The 18,610-nt window shown below is 43.7% G+C and overlaps 3 protein-coding genes across 3 annotated transcripts; all 3 read left to right on the top strand.

The window, feature by feature from the left end:
- Positions 1-428: 428 nt before the first annotated feature.
- On the top strand, positions 429-4,004 carry LOC306706787 (uncharacterized protein). The gene is made up of 2 exons (XM_079174005.1): positions 429-759; positions 1,830-4,004. The coding sequence occupies exons 1-2, from the start codon at positions 486-488 to the stop codon at positions 2,816-2,818; spliced, it is 1,263 nt and encodes a 420-aa protein (XP_079030131.1). The 5' UTR covers positions 429-485; the 3' UTR covers positions 2,819-4,004.
- A 679-nt stretch (positions 4,005-4,683) lies between these two features.
- On the top strand, positions 4,684-11,995 carry LOC306706425 (uncharacterized protein). Its single transcript, XM_079173504.1, has 4 exons — positions 4,684-5,055; positions 7,112-7,738; positions 8,296-9,102; positions 9,594-11,995. The coding sequence occupies exons 1-4, from the start codon at positions 4,827-4,829 to the stop codon at positions 10,331-10,333; spliced, it is 2,403 nt and encodes an 800-aa protein (XP_079029630.1). The 5' UTR covers positions 4,684-4,826; the 3' UTR covers positions 10,334-11,995.
- Positions 11,996-13,953: 1,958 nt separating this feature from the next.
- On the top strand, positions 13,954-17,019 carry LOC306706795 (uncharacterized protein). Its single transcript, XM_079174017.1, has 4 exons — positions 13,954-14,287; positions 14,559-14,620; positions 15,253-15,346; positions 15,450-17,019. The coding sequence occupies exons 1-4, from the start codon at positions 14,080-14,082 to the stop codon at positions 16,502-16,504; spliced, it is 1,419 nt and encodes a 472-aa protein (XP_079030143.1). The 5' UTR covers positions 13,954-14,079; the 3' UTR covers positions 16,505-17,019.
- Positions 17,020-18,610: the final 1,591 nt, after the last annotated feature.

The following is an 18,610-nucleotide window of genomic DNA, read 5'->3' as shown; positions in this document are numbered from 1 at the left end:
TTTATTAATTTAAACTCTCTTGGAACTAGATAGAGCCGTTGTATTATTATTATTATAATAATAATATATGTAAATATGGCATATGCGGCTTGTGAGTTAAATGTATCCAGTTTTTCACATTTTAATACAGTTTTATGGTCGTGCAATTGTGTATTTGCAGTTTGACACCGAAAGACAATAAACTAGAAATTGGTTTAAGAATTTACTGGTGTGAATATGGTATAAATAAATAAATTACTTGATATTTGATATTTTTTCTTGTTATGAACTGAAAAGGGAGATGGAGATTTCTGATTCACGTTTATTAGAAGAGTTACGCCAGTTACGGCTACGTTTGCCTACCACGTCACATCCGCCCTGTAATTTTACCGGAAGTAAACCAAAATAAAACAGCTGGGAGGCGCTGTGCTTCACTGCAGAAGCCCCAGCTGTTTAATGAAGCGTGACATTTGCGTCTAACCGTGTTTTTAATTTCACTCGGCAGGATGTCTTTCGCCTCCTCTTTTGCTACGCAGATGGCCGCCATCATGGATGACTTAACGAAGGCTGCGGTCGCCGAAATAACGAAGCTAATGGAGGGCGGGAGTGTGGTCCTGCGCCTGGAGATATGTCGTAAAGACAGTGAGATCCAGGAGCTCAAAAGAAGTTTGAAGCTGATGGAAGTTGAACTCTACAACGCTCAAGAAGCAGCAGCCACGAGCCGAGCTACGGAGGTCAATCGGGAGCAAACAGCAGCCGGGAATCAGGTCCTCCGAGACGGTTAGACCTCATCTGGTTCTGCACGAGGGAACCATCTCAACCAAACCTCATCCAGAAACTATGAAATTCAGAGTTTGCATTCGTTTAAACAACATTTTTTGCATGTTAGAATATAACTTAAGATCCTTAACGATTGTTTATGATATACTGTTAAATTCGGCTTAAATATGAATCCCTCATTTTAATACAATCTTATTTATTAGACTGTAAGTACAACATTAGGCACTCATGTTTTTCATTTTATCTGTAAATTGCCAAACTCAAAGTATTACATTTTGGATAGTGAAGTTAGATCACTAACGTAGATGATGTGTGCAGCATCTGTTAGTTAAAAAAATAATAATAAAAAATGTCCAAGATGACATCCTCAAATTGCTTGTTTTTATCCAATCAACAGCCCAAAACAGAAATACATGCAGTTTACTGTCATCTGAGAACAAAAATAAAACTGTTAATCAACCCAACTGAGGAGCAAATTAATTTATATTTTCATTATTGGCTGATAGTGTCAGAATAACAGTGAAAATGACCATCACAATTAAAGTCCAAAATGACTTAAATTGCTTGTTTTGTCTGAGAAAAAGTCCAAAAGATAAAGATAAAAGTTGATTCACTTATTGATTAATAATTTTTAGGCCTAGAATTGACTAAATATAAACTCACAAGCAATTCTGATGGTGGAAAGTTTATTGTAGTAAGTTGATGCAATGGACATGGTATACTGAGTTGATGAGGAGTTCATGTGTGGTGTTCGGGAGAAGTAATTTCATGCTCCTCCAGAAATGGACATCTTCCAGTAAATAGGATAAGTAAATAGCCACAAGCTCTCTTTGTCCTAAGGGCTAACGAACAAGCTTCATATCCAAATGTCTACCAGTCGAACATCAAACAATGTGGAAAACCTGATGGAAATATAGCCGCAAGCCACAATTACGGATTCAACCCTGTTATGTTCTACAGATGCAAGTAGTTCTAATTACCCACGAAATTATCCCGGTTGCGTGCTTTGATATGTTGTTATTTTCACAAGTGTTTAACTTACATATTTTCTTTTCTTCTGTCAATTTCAGATAAAAGGGAAGATCAGAATACATGTGCCGTGTATCTGGAAGCCAAGTCGTCTCTCTCCCTGTGCGGGCCTGGAACAGAGGAGAGCCACGACATGAGGCCGGCGCTGAAACACGAGCCCGCGGACGAACTCGCCACCCAGCAAACAGACAACACGATAACGGCGGGTATTTGCTTCGAGGCGGCAGAGCGAGACGACCCGATCTGGCCTCCTCCTGCCTGCAGCATGTTTGAGGAAAGCTCTATTGCAATGCAGCCGCACATACAGATCCTCCTCCCTCAGGCCGAGCAATACGCTGCGCATAGAAACACGGAAAGATCCGGTAACTCTTCGTCAACGGCAGCAGAGCAAATCGCAGATGCTTCCTTGGGTGTGCCGATAAAAGTAGAGGTGGAGATTCGACCTACGTGCATGGGAAGCACCACTTTAGAGTCAGTTCATAATGAACAGCTCAGGCACGCTTCACACCCTGCAGTCAGTCAGGACCAGGGCTTGCACTCTGCTTTGCAACAGGCTGGGCCGTCACTGGCCCCGCCTCACGCACAGAGGTCAGCGGCGAAGACGGTAGGACTAAACACGGAAAATCCCATCCTCGGTAGAAACAACCAGACAGTAAAAACGCTAATGAATGTTTGGAAAACAAATCAGAGACTGTTCATCTGCTGGGTCTGCAACAGGGGTTTCCCTCGCATGTGTCAGCTGGAGGAGCACAAGGCCTCCCACCAGCTCTTCAAACCTTTCCGGTGCCTCGAATGCGGGAAATCCTTCACCCAGAAGACGCGGCTGAAGACGCACCAAAGCGTGCACACGGGGGAGAGGCCGTTTAGCTGCAAGATCTGCGGCAAGGTGTTTTCGAGGCAGGACAACTGCACGAGACACGAGCGGTTCCACGGCGGGCTGAAGCCCTACAGCTGTGGACAGTGTGATAAAAGCTTCACTGTGCTGGGTAACCTCAAAATACATCAAGAGATTCACCTGCAAGGGAAATAACGATAATTCACCCTCACTGAGAGAATTCGCTCAGTGTACTTTGACAGTTTATGACGCATTGAATGCAGCCATAGAATGTCCAGCATGCATTTCAGGGGGAGAAGCAGGGAAGCAGGTTGTTATATTTATGAATATCTCTAAACGGTGTACTTTATGGAAATGCAGACTCCTCATCTCGCCCAACCATACCCCAAACACATGCTGTTATCTGTAGTCCGTAATGTTGATTTCAGCCTTGGACTCCTGTCGTGTAACGGGCTTCTTGTGGCTGTTTTTGAGGATGGCCTCAGATAGATTCACGGCGGTGAAACCGTTTCTATTAGAGATGAAGGAAGCTGTTTTAGCTACGGTGCGGTCACTGACTTTATGAAGCGGGTTGGGTATCTGCCATGAACGATCCAAATCAAATAAACTTTATTGTCAATATCATAAAATGTAGTGCCTCCGCTGCCAGTTGAATTAATTCAGTCACCGCAGGCTGTCAGTCTGTGGTTTTTTTCCATGGCTCATGTTACATAATAATGATTCCAGATAGTTCCACGCTGTTTCAGAGAAAGAGAGCACACGTGTCAGATCAGTACTCTGCATTGACGGATATGAGGAGAGAAAAAGTTGGACCACTTTTTGTTTTCCAGTTTCATCTCACTGTTGTCGGGGGTGTTTCAGTGCCTTGGAAATGTTCTGGTAATCCTTTCCCTTGGTGGTACTTTTGTGACGCTCCTTTGTCTTCATGATGGTGGACCTTTCCAGATACTGACCGAGTATTTGACCTAAAATTACTTGTCACACAAGAGATGTTTATTCAACGTATCATGCGGACCATGCAATCATTTGGGTGCACCAGTGACTATGTAAATGTGTCATAGTTAAGGGAGTTTGGTTGTATGTGCCTATGCAATAAATTAATGTTTTGATATTTGCACTAATTTAAATCTGTCTGTAGAGATTTGATTTCTCTTGACGTTAAAGTTTGTAAATGTTCCCAATTTTGTTTTCCCTGCATCATTTACAAATACATACATACATATATGTACTTTTACATTTATCTATTTATTAGCTATTGGGTTTTTTTCCGTTGTCTTTGTTTGGAATATGAACTTTCTATATTATGAATACAGTTGAATTAAGTCATTTTGTTGGGAGAAAAGGGGACTTAAAATGCTTTAAAAAATAAAGTAAGTTAATGGTTGTCTAATCACACTCATTGTGTCTCCTTTCATACATGGAGTCTGAAACACAATACTGCTTTTTGCAGGAGGCAAAAAACGACAAACTATTTTGATGCTTTTTTAAATGCATACAGACACCATTTACATTAAAAGTACAGCACTACATTTATCTGACAACTTGAGTTACTTTATTAATAGATTATTAATACATAATATAATCACTAATAAATTATATATTTTCTCTTATTTGCCATTTCTTCTCTACTCATCCGCTGACTGTCAGAACTCCTTACGTTTATGTAAACATTATGTAAATATATATACTCTTATCTAATTTATTATAATATATATTATTATATATATATATTATTATTATTATTATTATTATTATTATTATTAAAATAATTATCCCTTAAAAGCCTAACCAGTAACTATAAATTAGATTCGACTAGATGTCTATACATATATAATTACTGCTGCTTGGATTATTTCCAGTATGTACAAAATTGAGCTAACCTGTTTAATCTGAAGGGCCTTGACAATATGCGTTGCGCTTTTCCGCCCGTCTTTACGGTATTTATGTCATCACTTCCGTAAAACGAGAACTTGTGTTTATTCTTTGTACCAATTAGCTGCTGCTAGCGGAAAAGCGGTCCACATTAAAGCCAACACCAAGCTAAGGAAATAGCCTCAGTTTGTACGCGTCCAGCGGCTTCAGCCATGCCTCGTTCCGGTTAAATAGGCGAGGAAGTTACAGCCACTTTTCTCTCGCTGTGGAGTTCAGGGCTTCCCCCGCCACGTTGTTGTTGTTGTTGTTGTTGTTGTTTTTGTTAAAAACTATGATGAGCAGCGTTGCTCTGCGGGCTCAGATAGCCTCCATAATCGATGCCTTGTCCAAAGCAGCCGTGGCAGAAATCGCCAAAGTTGTGGAGGACGGCATGGTGGTGCTGCGGCTGGAAATGTGTCAGCGAGAAAACGAGATCCAGAAGCTGAAGAGCAACATCGAGGTTCTGCACGGCGAGCTGAGGTCGCTGCAGGAGAGCGTGACCCTGCGACCCGACAACCACGGTGAGATGGTCCTGACACAGACAGACCCAAAACACCCGTTATCTACCGCGTTAACCCGGGATGCACTGTCTTGCAGCACACCGTAGTAGTACACTGATGTAGGAGACACGAGGACGAGTTTATTAGGGCTAGAAATGCACAAATCAATGCTTTCTACACCCATCTGACCGGATCATGGTCTGCTAGACTCTGTCTGTCTGCAGGGGCTTCACTTAATAAGTACCTTGTGGAGCAGGACACTGAAATAACTTCACATTTATGAACACTACCACGAAGGTGGTTGAATGCCAGCAGTATAAAACAACACCTGGCTGTCACGTGACAGCGCCCAAGATACCATCAAAGACAATCAAAAGCATTGATTTGATGTAAACTAAAAGAAAAATGATGCATCCACATTACATATACAGTCCAAAATAATCGCAGTGTATTGAAAAAAAGTAAATGAAGCCCAAAATCCTTATAATAGCTTTTATTCCCATGCATGCCAATGCATTGGGAACACTGCACATTCTATTCCAAATCAAAACATGAAGAAACATTTCTCAAATGTGTTATTACTTTACAGAAAGGGAAGAAAAATGAATATGAGGCTGTTAAAAAAAAAATAGCAGTGTCTGCATTTGTCTTTACAAAGTCAAACATTTACTGTATAAGCTGAAAAATGCTTGAAGATTTAGCTTTCCTGTGAGTCACTGAAGTAACATTTAGTTGTACAACCACTGCTTCTGAGAACTGCTTCACATCTGTGTTGCATGGAGTCGACCAACTTCTGGCACCTGTGAACAGGTATTCCAGCCCAGGACGATCGGACTACATTCCACAATTCCTCTGCATTTCTTGGTTTTTCCTCAGAAACAGCATTTTAAGGATTTTGGGCTTTACTCACTTTTTTAAGCACACTGCTAATATTTTGGACACAACTGTATATATGATGCTGATGCAGTCAATCTTTGTATCTTTGCATTTGCAGTTTAATTACCTAGTAGTTCAAATTACTTCTGTGCTTTCAAAGAAAATTACTTTTTCATAATTTCTTTCATTTTGAAGACCCTATGATCGTCTTCGGTCTTTAATCCATTCATCCAGCACTGCCAACATTTATTATGACAGGGGCATAGCATAGGAGTAGACTTTAGCCCCCTCTTTCCTCTCATGTATTGTCCACACATAAACTATAACATGCCCTCACTCGACTGGGCTTTACAGAGTCTTATAGTGAGTTTCAGTTCAGTCTGTTGCTTGAATTGACTGTTTTTGTTTCCTCTCATGATGTCGGTTTCAGTGAAAAAGCTCTTTTAATTCCCCTGTGCACTGCCCTCACAGCACCAAACAGCAGACAGAACGTAGTGGAGCATTTAGCGGCTAAAGAGACAGATATTTCCCTCGGGAGTTGGTGGAGACCAAACACAGAGCTAAAATAGGGTAAATATTGGGATTGTGTTTGCCAGGTGGGCACAAAAACACACACTTAAAATGAAGTATAATGTTTCTCTGTAACTGTTTGATGAATAAATACGTTGGCAAGTTCATATATATCAGCTTTAAATATGATGATATGTCAATGTCATAAATGCTGAAAAAGCTAACTGTGTTTACCCGAAGGGGAACTGGATAATGGGGTACTGGGAACAGGACCCTGGGAACTTAGGACCCTGAACTTAAGACACTGGGAACTTAGGACCCTGAACTTAGGACCCTGGGAACTTAGGACCCTGAACTTAAGACACTGGGAACTTAGGACCCTGAACTTAAGACACTGGGAACTTAGGACCCTGAACTTAGGACCCTGGGAACTTAGGACCCTGAACTTAGGACACTGGGAACTTAGGACCCTGGGAACTTAGGACCCTGAACTTAAGACACTGGGAACTTAGGACCCTGAACTTAGGACCCTGGGAACTTAAGGCACTGAATTTAGGACACTGGGAACTTAGGACACTGGGAACATGCATACGCTCCGTTGGTCATTACCATTATTTTTTTTTTACTTCATCTATCAATTTCAAGACAAAACATTTTTACGTTATTCAACTTTCTCATTGCCTCTCCACAGATAGTCAGAGAGTCGTTGGTGATGAGAGGACCTTGTTTGAAAATGGGCCCGCCGATAAGAACCATAACTATGCGGACCATAACGGCCTGTCTATACCTGAGGTGCAGGTGAAATGTGAACCTGTGGAAGAAGGAAGTGAAGAGAACAGAAGACAACCTGCCCAGCTGGGAGAAGAAGCGGCCTTGTATCAAAGGGACGGTGCACAGTGGAGGCCAACGACACAAACTCAGACAGGACGCAACAACTCAGATTATTTAAATTTAGAGCACGACTCCCTGTCGTCGCTCCCTGAATCTTCTCTGGACACCGGACTGGCTGCGCCCTGCAGCAGCAGCTCCGGTGGGTTTCAGCCGAGCCCGTTCAGCCGCGGGCTGCTGGGTTACAGTCAGTACCGCAGCTCGTACAACGCGGTGCGGAGGAGGACAGCGGCGGCGGCGGCGGTGAAGAGGTTGATGTTTAAGAAAGGCTTCATCTGTTCGTACTGCGGTAAATGTTTTGAGCGTGCCGGGCACTTGGAGAGGCATAAAATGATTCATACCGGTGAGAAACCGTATCGCTGCGAGATATGTGGGAGACTGTTCAATCAGAAAAGCAGCCTGAAGGAGCACATGAAGATTCATGGAAGATGTAAGTTTAAAAAGTACTTCATTCTCTAAGCAAATGACGTCCTTCCTTTTAGTCAACAACCGCTTTTAGAGTTGCCTTTGAGCAAAACATTTTGTCCTCTGAAGCCCATTCCATGAATAAGTGAAAGACTTTTTAAAGTGTCAGATTAGATTCACATGCTATGCAGGGTGTTGTCCCGAAAGAGTCTGCTCAGGCAATATTCTCTTGATAAATGTCTGAAAATGAAGACATTCTTCCTGCTCAGGGAGGTCGGGACCTTTAGCAGTGGAGCTGATGTGGAGCTGATGGGGATTTATGTGTCTAAGGTCTCTTCAGCAGAGCAGGATTAGGGAGACTCACATGGTCCTTGGGGATCAAACCTAGATGCCTGTGATCACTGGCTGTCTGCCAGCATACAGTTTTAATTTGATAAATTATTTGATTCTCTTAAAGTTCATAAAGTATGAAAACTTCCCCAGGACCTTTTTAATAATGTTTAAAATCTGTGTGACTCTTTGCATGACCGACACATATGACAGTAAAAGTACATGTCATGTCTTTTTTTTCTACCTAAACAGGTATTCAGCCCAAACCCCTTGAGATGGAAGTAGGCGAACAGAAGCATATTCTTCAGCCCAAACCCCTTGAGATGGAACAGAAGCACATCCCCGAGGTGAACCCATGTACCGATGCTCTTCGCCCCGAGGAAGAGAGCCAGGTGAAGGCTGTGGACGATCTACCGAAGAGCGAGGACATTCTCTCAGCACCCGTCCACGTGAAGTGTGAGCCTGCAGAGGAGAACATAGCACCGCCGCTGTTTCTCGGAGGAGACGAGCAGACAAGGGAAGGAGGTGACGACCTGAGTGAGAACTTAGCGGCGTTTGCGAGGGACAGCCACCAGTGGATGTCCAGGTTGCAAGCTCAAAGCAACACGGAGCTCAGCGGTGCAGAGTATCTCGGCAGCTCGGCTCAGAGCGTGGCGTCCTTCCCGGGGATGGCTCAGTTACTTCCGCCAGCGGTCGAAGCTTCTTGTAGCACGTTCTCCTTTCCGGGGAAACCGTATGGGGAGCTCAACAACGGCATGGTCTCCCACACGCCCTATGGCTCCTCAGACACGCTCATGATACCGAGTGAAGCCGGTTTGCACGGTGCGACGGGAGCCTCGCTGGATCACCTCCTGCAGAGAGGGAGCAGGTCTTTTCAGGTGATCAAGCCCAAGAAGTGCTTCGTCTGCTCGTACTGTGGGAAGGTGTTCGAGCGCGTCGGCCACCTTGAGAGACATTTACGCATTCACACCGGGGAGAAGCCGTACGGTTGCCATATCTGCGGGAGGTGCTTCAATCAGAAGAGTAGCCTCAAGAGCCACATGAAGACGCACAGGAATGGTAAGAGAGGAACTGTGTCATTCCCAGATAAGCTGCGGACCTCAGCGGCCCTCTGCTGCATCTCATCCCCAAGTCCAAGTTGTCACGTTCAATTTGCTTTTTTTTGTCCAAAAGTCCAAAACTCTACATCTTTAGTTTATTATCATTGAAGACCACGTAAAGCAATAGAGTTGGTCCCAGTGAATTTTTTGACATTTATTTAAAGAGTTTAAAATAAATCAGTGACCAAAACGTTGACGACATCCATAACAAAGTGTGTTCTCTGAATTTTAGAAATAGTGGATGGAAACATTTCCTAAATGTCTTGAAGTAGAGCTCTTTAGGGGGAAATATTAAAGTACCATATAATTAAACCTGTATTTAATTTTAACTCCACCGTTTACTAGATCCATGTCTTGCACGCAAGCGTCACTGCTGCAGGTGAAAGCAAAAGAAGAGTTCATCTATTTGCTCATTTAATTTTTATCGCCTGCTTTTTCCCCCCCGAACAGGTGAGAACACGGACGTGCTGGAGGCACATCACCCGATGTTTGCAATGCCCGAAAATCCATCGCCGAAGCACCTGGCAGATCCCAAGACCGGACTGGCGGCTTCAGAGGAGCAGTTACTGGGCAGCGCGTACGGCGAGGCAGCTGGTGAGCAAACAGTGATGGTGAAGCTGGAGCCAAACGGGGAGGACTTTCACGCTCTGAGTCAGGCAGGGACCGAGAACGGCACGGACCAAAGTCAGCTGTGGACGCCTGGGATAGAGAAGAGCAGCGATACTGAACAAACCGCCTGCGTGATGTTACACGACGTCAAGTATCACCTCAGTCCTGCTGCCGGAGCGGCCAGTGAGCAGCCGGGATACACGTCGCCAATAAGAGACATGTCTTTTCTGAACGACGAAGAAGAGGAAGAAATGATGCGCGATGATCAGTATTCGGCGATGGGTTTGCATTCCAGACTTCCTGACGTGACTCTTGAGCGGCAAGATCAACACGTTACACAAGAGGAGCCGTCGGTGAACGAGTACGCAGCCGCTAGTGACAGGACTCACGGGGGGTTCGGCGAAATCGGGCAAAATTGCTTTATATGCTCAACTTGCGGCCAGAGCTTTGATAGCTTCAATTCATTTCAGAGGCACCAGTGTAAAAATGTCACGGAGCAATCCTTCAGCTGTGAGATATGCGGGAAGATTTTTAATCAGATGAGCGTCCTGAAATTACACCTTAAGCTGCATGTAGAGTAAATCCATTTGGAAGTAAAACAAGAACTTAACATTAGTTTTCTATATGCAGTAACGATTAAGTACAATCTTTTGTCACATTTCCAGTACATAATGTACTTTGCACAAAATGTTTTCCGTCTGTTTTGACCTCCTCCGTCTCTCCTCCAGTGTCCAGTGTTTCACGTGGCATCTGAAGCGGTCACGTCTTCTAAGTTATTGTAATCATTTGTTTTAAGAATGGTAATGGTGCGTTAACATTAAGTAAATGTTGATCACTGCACTAACTGGAGTGCAGGTAAAAGTGAACCAGTCCCAAGACATTTTGGTCTCTACTGAAAGTATGATATCATCACTACTGACTGTAACTCAACCTTTCTCAGTCCAACTAACCTGACCTCACCCTCATACAGAATCACATGCTTCACGTCCCTTCAGTGACATTTAATCTGAAATGTGTCCTTTAATGAACAAGTAATGAGAATCATTTTTGCACTGTTGCTGAATTTCCTGATTGGAGGCATGCTTTCACGTGTCAGCGTACTGTTTGTTCATTATTGAGAGGTAGGGTTTGATGATAATGTACTTTTTTGGAAAAAAACAAAAAGAGTATTTTGTGGAATTTGGCTGAATTAGAACAAATGACAGTTTCATGGATTCAGAATGTCAACGGGAGATCTAGCACATGTTTATTCTGTTCAGATGTTTTACTGCCAAATATGAAAAATGTGAAATCAATCAGTTTCATCAAGCTTTCATAAGACAGTCCACTATTGTTTGTTGTACTAAGATACACTTTTGTGTTTATACAATCAGAAAATATGGAATAATGGCAAGTTTTTCTTTTGAGGAGGACGCAGTGAAGGTACTATTTTTTTCTCTCATGGAGATGTGTACTGTTGATAAAACAGACAGTAGTGTCTTCATTTTACGTTGAACCAAACAAACCCTAACCCTACAACAATGTACTGTATACCTCACATTACTATGGCCTTTAAAGCTGCATGTAAATATCTTTTGATAATGTTTGATCAATATTCTTTTGGTTTAGTCTTTCAAAAGGCAGATTTAAAGCAGCTGTTGTCAGGCCAGGACTTCAAACACACCGGGTAATGTTTTTTTTGTTTTTGGAGAAAGGGAAAGAACTGCAATAAGTTATTGCTAAATCATATGAAGCTAAACTAAAGAATAATGAAATACCTCAGTAACACACAGGGTCTCCATCGAGCATTTGGAAAAGCAATTTGAAGCTTGTCTTTGGTTACGTTTTCCCTTTGACTGATATTTATTTTGGGGGAGATATTTCTTACATTACGCCCGAGGTTCATGATATTATCGACCAGATGGAACAAAATACACAGCCGGTGTTGAGCATTAAGCTCGCGGAAGGCTGTAATATAAAAGCCGTTTAACTGGTCGAGTAAATTGTTGGCATTTGTTAGGCGCAGGTGGCCGGACCTGAAGAGGCCATTTACATAGTTTGACATCACTTACACTCCAGCTGAGCCCACAGACAGGGTGACGAGTGCCTGCTGTGCACTCTGCAGTGTTATTCTTTCCTTTTTTTTTTCATTTAACGAGTTCTCACTGATCAATAATTGTCAATCTGACACCCGGTTGTAGCGTGATTCACTGCTATCGCAAATGTTTATCACATTATACAGAATGTTTGAACAGACGGTTATATTGGGAGAATCTGCTTTTTTTTGTTTAGCTTTTTTCGTATTTTTAAAAAAATAAAAAAACTAAGTTAAATGAATTGTGAAGTCTGACGCTCTGGTTTCATGTCTTCGGTCCGTCCGTCCGTCAAAGCTCACCTTGACCTCTTGTCCGTCTCGTTCTTGTGAACGCTTTGAGCGAATCTCTTTACATTTGCCACAAACATCCACTTTGACTCAAGGATGAAGAGATTAGAATTTGGTGGTCAAAGATCACTGTGATTTCTTCAAATTTGGCACAAATGCCGACTTTTGACCTGAGAGTTCAGAAAGGAGCCGGTCCACCGAGAGTCAACTTCCTGCCTCTGAGTCACGTGAGTTGTACCGCTGTCCTGCCCCTTTAAGAGGCTAAACGTCCTGTTTCTATTTACTCCAATGGGAGTGAACGTGAACACAGATTATGACCGATTCTTTTACCTCATAGTCACCAAAGTAAATATTGGGCCCATTTTTCACAAGCCACATGTCCTCCAAACGTCATGACACTCAAATTACATTTTTCAGACGGACAAATGAGGAAATAAACTTTGTTTAAGACATTACAGTCATTTAGCAGACTTACAATTCAGATTCCATCACAATTCTACACCGTAGGCACAGCTACAGAAGCAATTTTGGGGGTTAAGTGTCTTGCTCAAGGACGCATCAACATGCAACTAGAAGAGCCTGAGCCGGGGATCGAACCACCGATCCTCCGATTGATGGCCCTGTGATCCACTTCGCCACAGTCGCCCAAGACCTTTTCTCTGTCTCAGCGACACACTCTTGCAACGTTAAGTGTGTAGATATCTAATGATAGCAAATTAAATATAAATTCTGTAAATTCAACCCAATCTGTTTTCATACGACAACACCTCCAAACGAGGCGGGGGTGGATGGGGGGGGAACCACCCCTCTTAATAGACGAGTGTAAATCATTTCAAGCCATTGGAGGAGCTTTAAATGTAACATCTTCGTTATATAACATCTTTACTTGCACTCGAGGAACTCATTCAACTTTCCTATTCAAAGTTCACTGGGAACTCACGAAACAGGTTTTTTGGCCATGGCTCAAGAATTCATATGCCAGTTAATGTCATTCTATATGACTCGACATTTTGGAATTTGACATTTGGACATATGTGGGTGTAACCTGCAACTTCACTGGTTCACAAAGGCAACATAACAACTGCGAGTTAGTAATTCTAGTTTTGATATTGAAAAGTGTAAATAAATGATTGTTGAATGCTTAATCTTTCTTGCACCGCTTGCTCTTCACACACCCTTTTGTTACTTCTCTCACATTACCTCCTTTCCTTCCAGGGCTTCCACATTCATGGAAATGGTGTAAAAATGTTATGTAACGATAAACAGAAGAGGAACCAATACAGACCCTCAAGGGACGCCTTGGAACAAATTACTAGGGTCACAAATCACAGATTGGGCCTTTAAGGATAGAGTTGTCTTAAACCATTAAGCGCTAACTGGTTCTTAGGTGATTGTTTTAGCTTAAAGGTTGTATTTTAAAGGTCTGAAAATGTGAAGAATATATATAAGCCTTCTTGCTCGGGTGAATTCGTATTTAAAATTGAACACACCATAATGTTTGTGTGTGGAGAGATGGCCGAGCTGATTGGCACAAGACATCGAGCCCTCCTGTCACTTTTAAGGCGCTACAGTTGTCTGACCGACCAGTTGAGGTGAGTCACTTTTTAATTTCACTCTAGACACTTTTCAAGAAATGGCAAACAAAAGGTGAAAGACATCAAACGTTCCGCTCTCTCTCTCTCTCTTTCTCTCTCTCTCTCTCTCTCTCTCGCTCGCTCTCTCTCTCTCTCTCTCTCTCTCTCTCTCTCCCTTGTTGGTTGTAATTTCCTTGCGCGTCTACTGGTGTATTTACGGTAAAGCCCTCCGCCGTCACACGGAATCAACGGTTCCAGCTAGCTAGAGACAAACGGAGGATGTAAGATGTTGTAGTCCGTCGGTTGTTTTCGCTTTTTTTTTTTAATCAAAACCATCGCGTGGAGGGATTTATTTGTTATTCTCCGCCCTCGCATATTTGCACGAGTCAACATGGCGACGTGCATTCCCTTTCAAACCCAGTTATCCTCAATAATGGAGGTTTTGGTGAAAGCAGCAGTGGCAGAGATATCCAAACTAGTCGATGACAAATGTGCGTTTCTGCATCTAGAAATCTCTCGAAAGCAAGGCGACAACGATATCCTGAAAAGGAAATTGCTGATGATGGAGAACAAAACCGCTCAGCTGCAGCGCGGGTTTGGTGAGATGTTTAAACGATTTATGCTGTTAATTAACGACGCGAGTAAACTATTACCGTCATGCATATTAATGTTTAAGTATCCTGATCGTCTCTTAAACGGCAGGACAATGAGTAAAAGCCAGCACTGTAGGAATGCTGTACATTACTCCATAAATTCATGTTATGTTAATGTACATTGATGACTAAATTAGATGTATTTACTCCTTTTAAAAAAATTAATTTGTCTTTGATCTGGCTTTTTAAAAATGTATGTTTTCCTTTCCTGCTGTAGAAAACTATATGGACCGAGGAACTGATGTGGGGAGCTGTCCGCATCCCACTGGAGATATTAAGGTCCGTGTCATTTTCATACCCCATAAACTGTGATTTATGCTCTGTAGCATGGATGTACCTGAAGCAAGGCTGGATCACCAATCTGGCAAAGTGGACAACTACCCCAGAGCTCTAATTAACACATACCATGAACACAATGCTCAGAGGGAAATGTTTTAGTTTTTGCCCCGGGGCAACCAAGGTGTGTTTGAACATACTTGTATTCAATTAAAGCTGCTCCCAACATGAGTTTTATAACCGCACTGCATCACGTGACCGTGCTCTCACGTGCCAGGGCCGTACATCAGGGGGTAAAAAGCTGAGCCCTTACTGGGGCCCCAGCCGCCAGCCGTCCACACGACCCGAGTCATCTACTGCTCTGAACTACTTATTGGATCCAATATCCAAAATTGGATCCCTTAAGTGACTAGTCGGTGAACATAGTGGAGCGTTAAACACCTAAAGAGTTAGATATTTCCTTCAGGAGCTGGTGGAGAGCAACTATTGTAATATGGGATTTTCATTCGCCAGGTGGTCCCGAACGTGACTCCAAATGAATGCTGGTGTTGCTGTGTGTCTGCCCGATTCTGTAAATACACAAATGTTTTCCAACGTGTTCTTCAAAGAGTTTAATTCGTCCTCTCTTTCTCTAGTTTTCTGATATTGACGACTCGACGGTTTCGTTCACAATTAAAGAGGAAAGTCCAGATGAGATGCTGTGGATTAGTGATTCTGCTGGACCGATTGGTGAGTTAAAGAACTGGATTTTAAGCAAGAATGAAATCCCCCAAAAACGCTTAAATTAACTGCACGGTCGAGCTTAAATTCAGCTAACGACTGTCACTCGCAGGTTCTGCTGTTCAATACCGTCACCCAGCAAACGCAGCTAACGCTCCGGAGAGCCGGCATCTCGAAGAGGGCTGTCAGTTAAACCGCTCGGAGGCCGCCGCAAGGAAAGCATCGGAGTTCGGTGACTTGTATAACGCTGGTCAGCATGCAGGAGACACCGGCGGCCTTCAGTTCACTGTCAAGACGGAGAAGGAGGAGGACCGGTCGGGATTCAGTCAGGATGAGTGCCAGCACGGCGCGGGGAAGCAGACTCAACTCGCTGCTGACTTTTCCATGGATGAAAGACAGAATCAGCTCTGGTCGTCCATAATCGAAGGTAACGACATCGATGCCGGTTTCCCTGACTTTTCTAGCGTGGTGGAGGAGTATTCCAGCACATTTCCGGACCATTCCGATGTTCACGTGGTGTCTAACGCTACCAAGTCTGCCAGCGTCCAGCAGCTGTCCTCTCAGAGGCCGTGTAACGGGATCTACAACAGCGACGTTCCGCAGTCGTCCAGCTTTCAACCCAGACCCAAGGGTAGCCAGTCGCAGCAAGACCGGCCGAAGAAGCAGGTTTACGCGCAGAGAACCGCCTCCCAAGTCGCACATCCGAGGCAGCCGGACGAAAACACCGAGAGGGAGACCGCAGCCGGAGACAGACCGGCCGTAAGTCACTCGCACAACACTTTCACGGCGGGCGGCTTCCACCCCCACAAACCATTCTCTGGCACGGCGCGGGGCTACTCCTGCTCCCTCTGCGGCAGGATGTTCAGCCGTCTGCACCAGTTCAAGCTGCACCAGCAGAGCCACAAGAGAAAGCGGGCGTTCTGGTGCACGGTGTGCGGGAAGAGCTTCCAGTGTTCGTCCCACCTCAGCATACACCACCGGACGCACACGGGCGAGAAGCCGTACGGCTGCGGACAGTGCGGGAAGAGGTTCACGCAGCAGAGCAGCCTGAGGGTCCACCAGCGGACGCACAGCGGCGAGCGGCCCTACAGCTGCTCGCTGTGCGGGAAGACCTTCATCCTGATGCACCATTTGAAACGGCACAGAATCATTCACACGTACAGCTAAGGTGGAGACGTCCGCGGGGACGGTGCTCAGGTGAAAAGACAGAAAATGACCCTCAAAACCAAACTTGACAACATGGTCGGGATTTTCAACCTCGTGTTATTTCTCACAGACTTTGTATATTAATGCATATTCCACTATGCAAAATCCATCTGGATGGATTTTAAGATGCTTGCTTCATTTTTAAATACCTATAATTATTAAAACGTCAAACTGAATTCACACTGTATTTTTTCACACCGTCAAAGCTAGAAATCCCCAAAAAAACAAGGTCCAAAATGTCTTTTTAAAGAAAAATCCTGCATATTTCCTCTTAAAGTTCCCTGCTGATCTTCATCTCAGCACTGTAGAAGCACAAGCTGCTCACCATCCACATTAACTCTCTGCTTTAGCGGTCACAAGAGCGCTTTCCACTCAGAGCCAGTGAAGCGCCGCTCCTGGTTTATGTTTTGATGTCAACATTGGTAAAAACCTGCGTGACTGTTGTTCCACGTTGAATCCTTCCATTAAACATATCCCCGAAATCCTTTTGCCATTTTATTATCATTTATATTAAAGGATCGTTTAAATCAGCAGCTGGATTTTATTTTTTCTTCACTGTTTGTAATTCTTGCGTTGATGAGCTTATTGTTTGTTGTGAAAATGCATCATATTGATCTTTTAGTTATAACTTGCATCGCTTAAACCTGCATATATGCAGACCACCCGGACTCATATTTGAGGAAGTATGGTTTGAAAGTGAGATAGAGAAGTTATGTAAAAATACTGCTGCTGGCTCTGTTTCTCTGTCTCCCACACAGTGTGAGTTCTTAGAAAAGGTGTGTCTGCATGCGTCAATAGAACGGGGAATGGAGAAGGACGTGTCTGACTGGCTGGAAAGGCAGGGCGAACTCATTGACTTCAGTCTGACTGGCTGGAAAGGCAGGGTGAACTCATTGACTTCAGTCTGATAGGCAGGGTGAACTCATTGACTTCAGTCCCACAGAGGATCCTGGTAAACTGTACAGTAAGAGTCACTCAACTTAAGAAAACACACACCATGGTTTCAAATGTTCCATCTGTCGACATTGGCTGAGCTGTCCGAGGTGCCCTCCTCTCTCTATGGTCTGCGCACAAACATGACGTAGGACTGGGGAGGGGTGCAACACCTCTGGTGATTTCTGTCCAGGCATGAAGAAATATCCACTCAAAACAAGAGGCCGTTGATGGTATTACACCCGTTTTTTGAGTCTTTATTGAATGCTGGTGTCATAGTCGAATGTTATGATTCACCGGTGCGCACACCAAATTCTCCGGTAAAGAAAATTCGAGACATGGGGGGAACCGACTGAGTGGAGATTTGTTCAAGATTTACAAGCAGTTAATGCGTCGGTGCACCCGCGTGCTGTTGCACGTGACATTGTTGGTTATGGTGAGCTCACACTCATGGCTCCTTATGCTGCTTCACACATTAGATTAGATTTGCCTGACATTACTGTGAAACAATGTACTCTCCTTAATCCTGCTACTCTTTTTTCCTGCTGCAGCAGATGGAGAGCCCCGTAACTGTGTTGTTCCTGTTGAACAGGTCTGCACATGTTATGAAATGTGATGCTCACACTAATGCTTCTGACTTTTCAGGTTATTTTGATGAATGATGTTCAAGGATTGCAGACATTGGCTATCCCTAAAGAGCAAAAGTGTTAATTCACCTCTAAACAATACGATGCGTTTTCACTGAAACAGTTGGCTGAATACAGTATAGCAGGGTCACCAATAGGCGGACCCTGGACCTAAAACAGATACATAATTGAGAATTATTAAAATTTTGACGGAGCGTTTTTATTTTAACCTGCGCATCTTTTTCAGCCTTTACGGTACTCGTTCAGTAGCGCAGTAAACAAACCGACCAATTGCATGCGTTGTAAATCACAGCACGTGATGCTGCTCAGCCAATCGCATACGTATGTTCCGACATGTTTCCCGACTCAAGTGTGAGATGAGGAAAGAGAACGAAGAGTAGAAGAATAACGTGAGTCAGAAGTTTGTTCACATGACGTTCTCCAAAGAGAGAAAAGTGGTCAGAGACCAGAGAGACCAGAGTCTTTAACCAAGAACGAACAGACTCGT

The sequence above is a fragment of the Pholis gunnellus genome, assembly GCF_910591455.1.
Source record: "Pholis gunnellus genome assembly, chromosome: 14".
Taxonomy (NCBI): Eukaryota; Metazoa; Chordata; class Actinopteri; order Perciformes; family Pholidae; genus Pholis; species Pholis gunnellus.
Note: the sequence above shows the minus strand (reverse complement) of the source record. Positions and strands in the feature narration are given on the sequence as shown.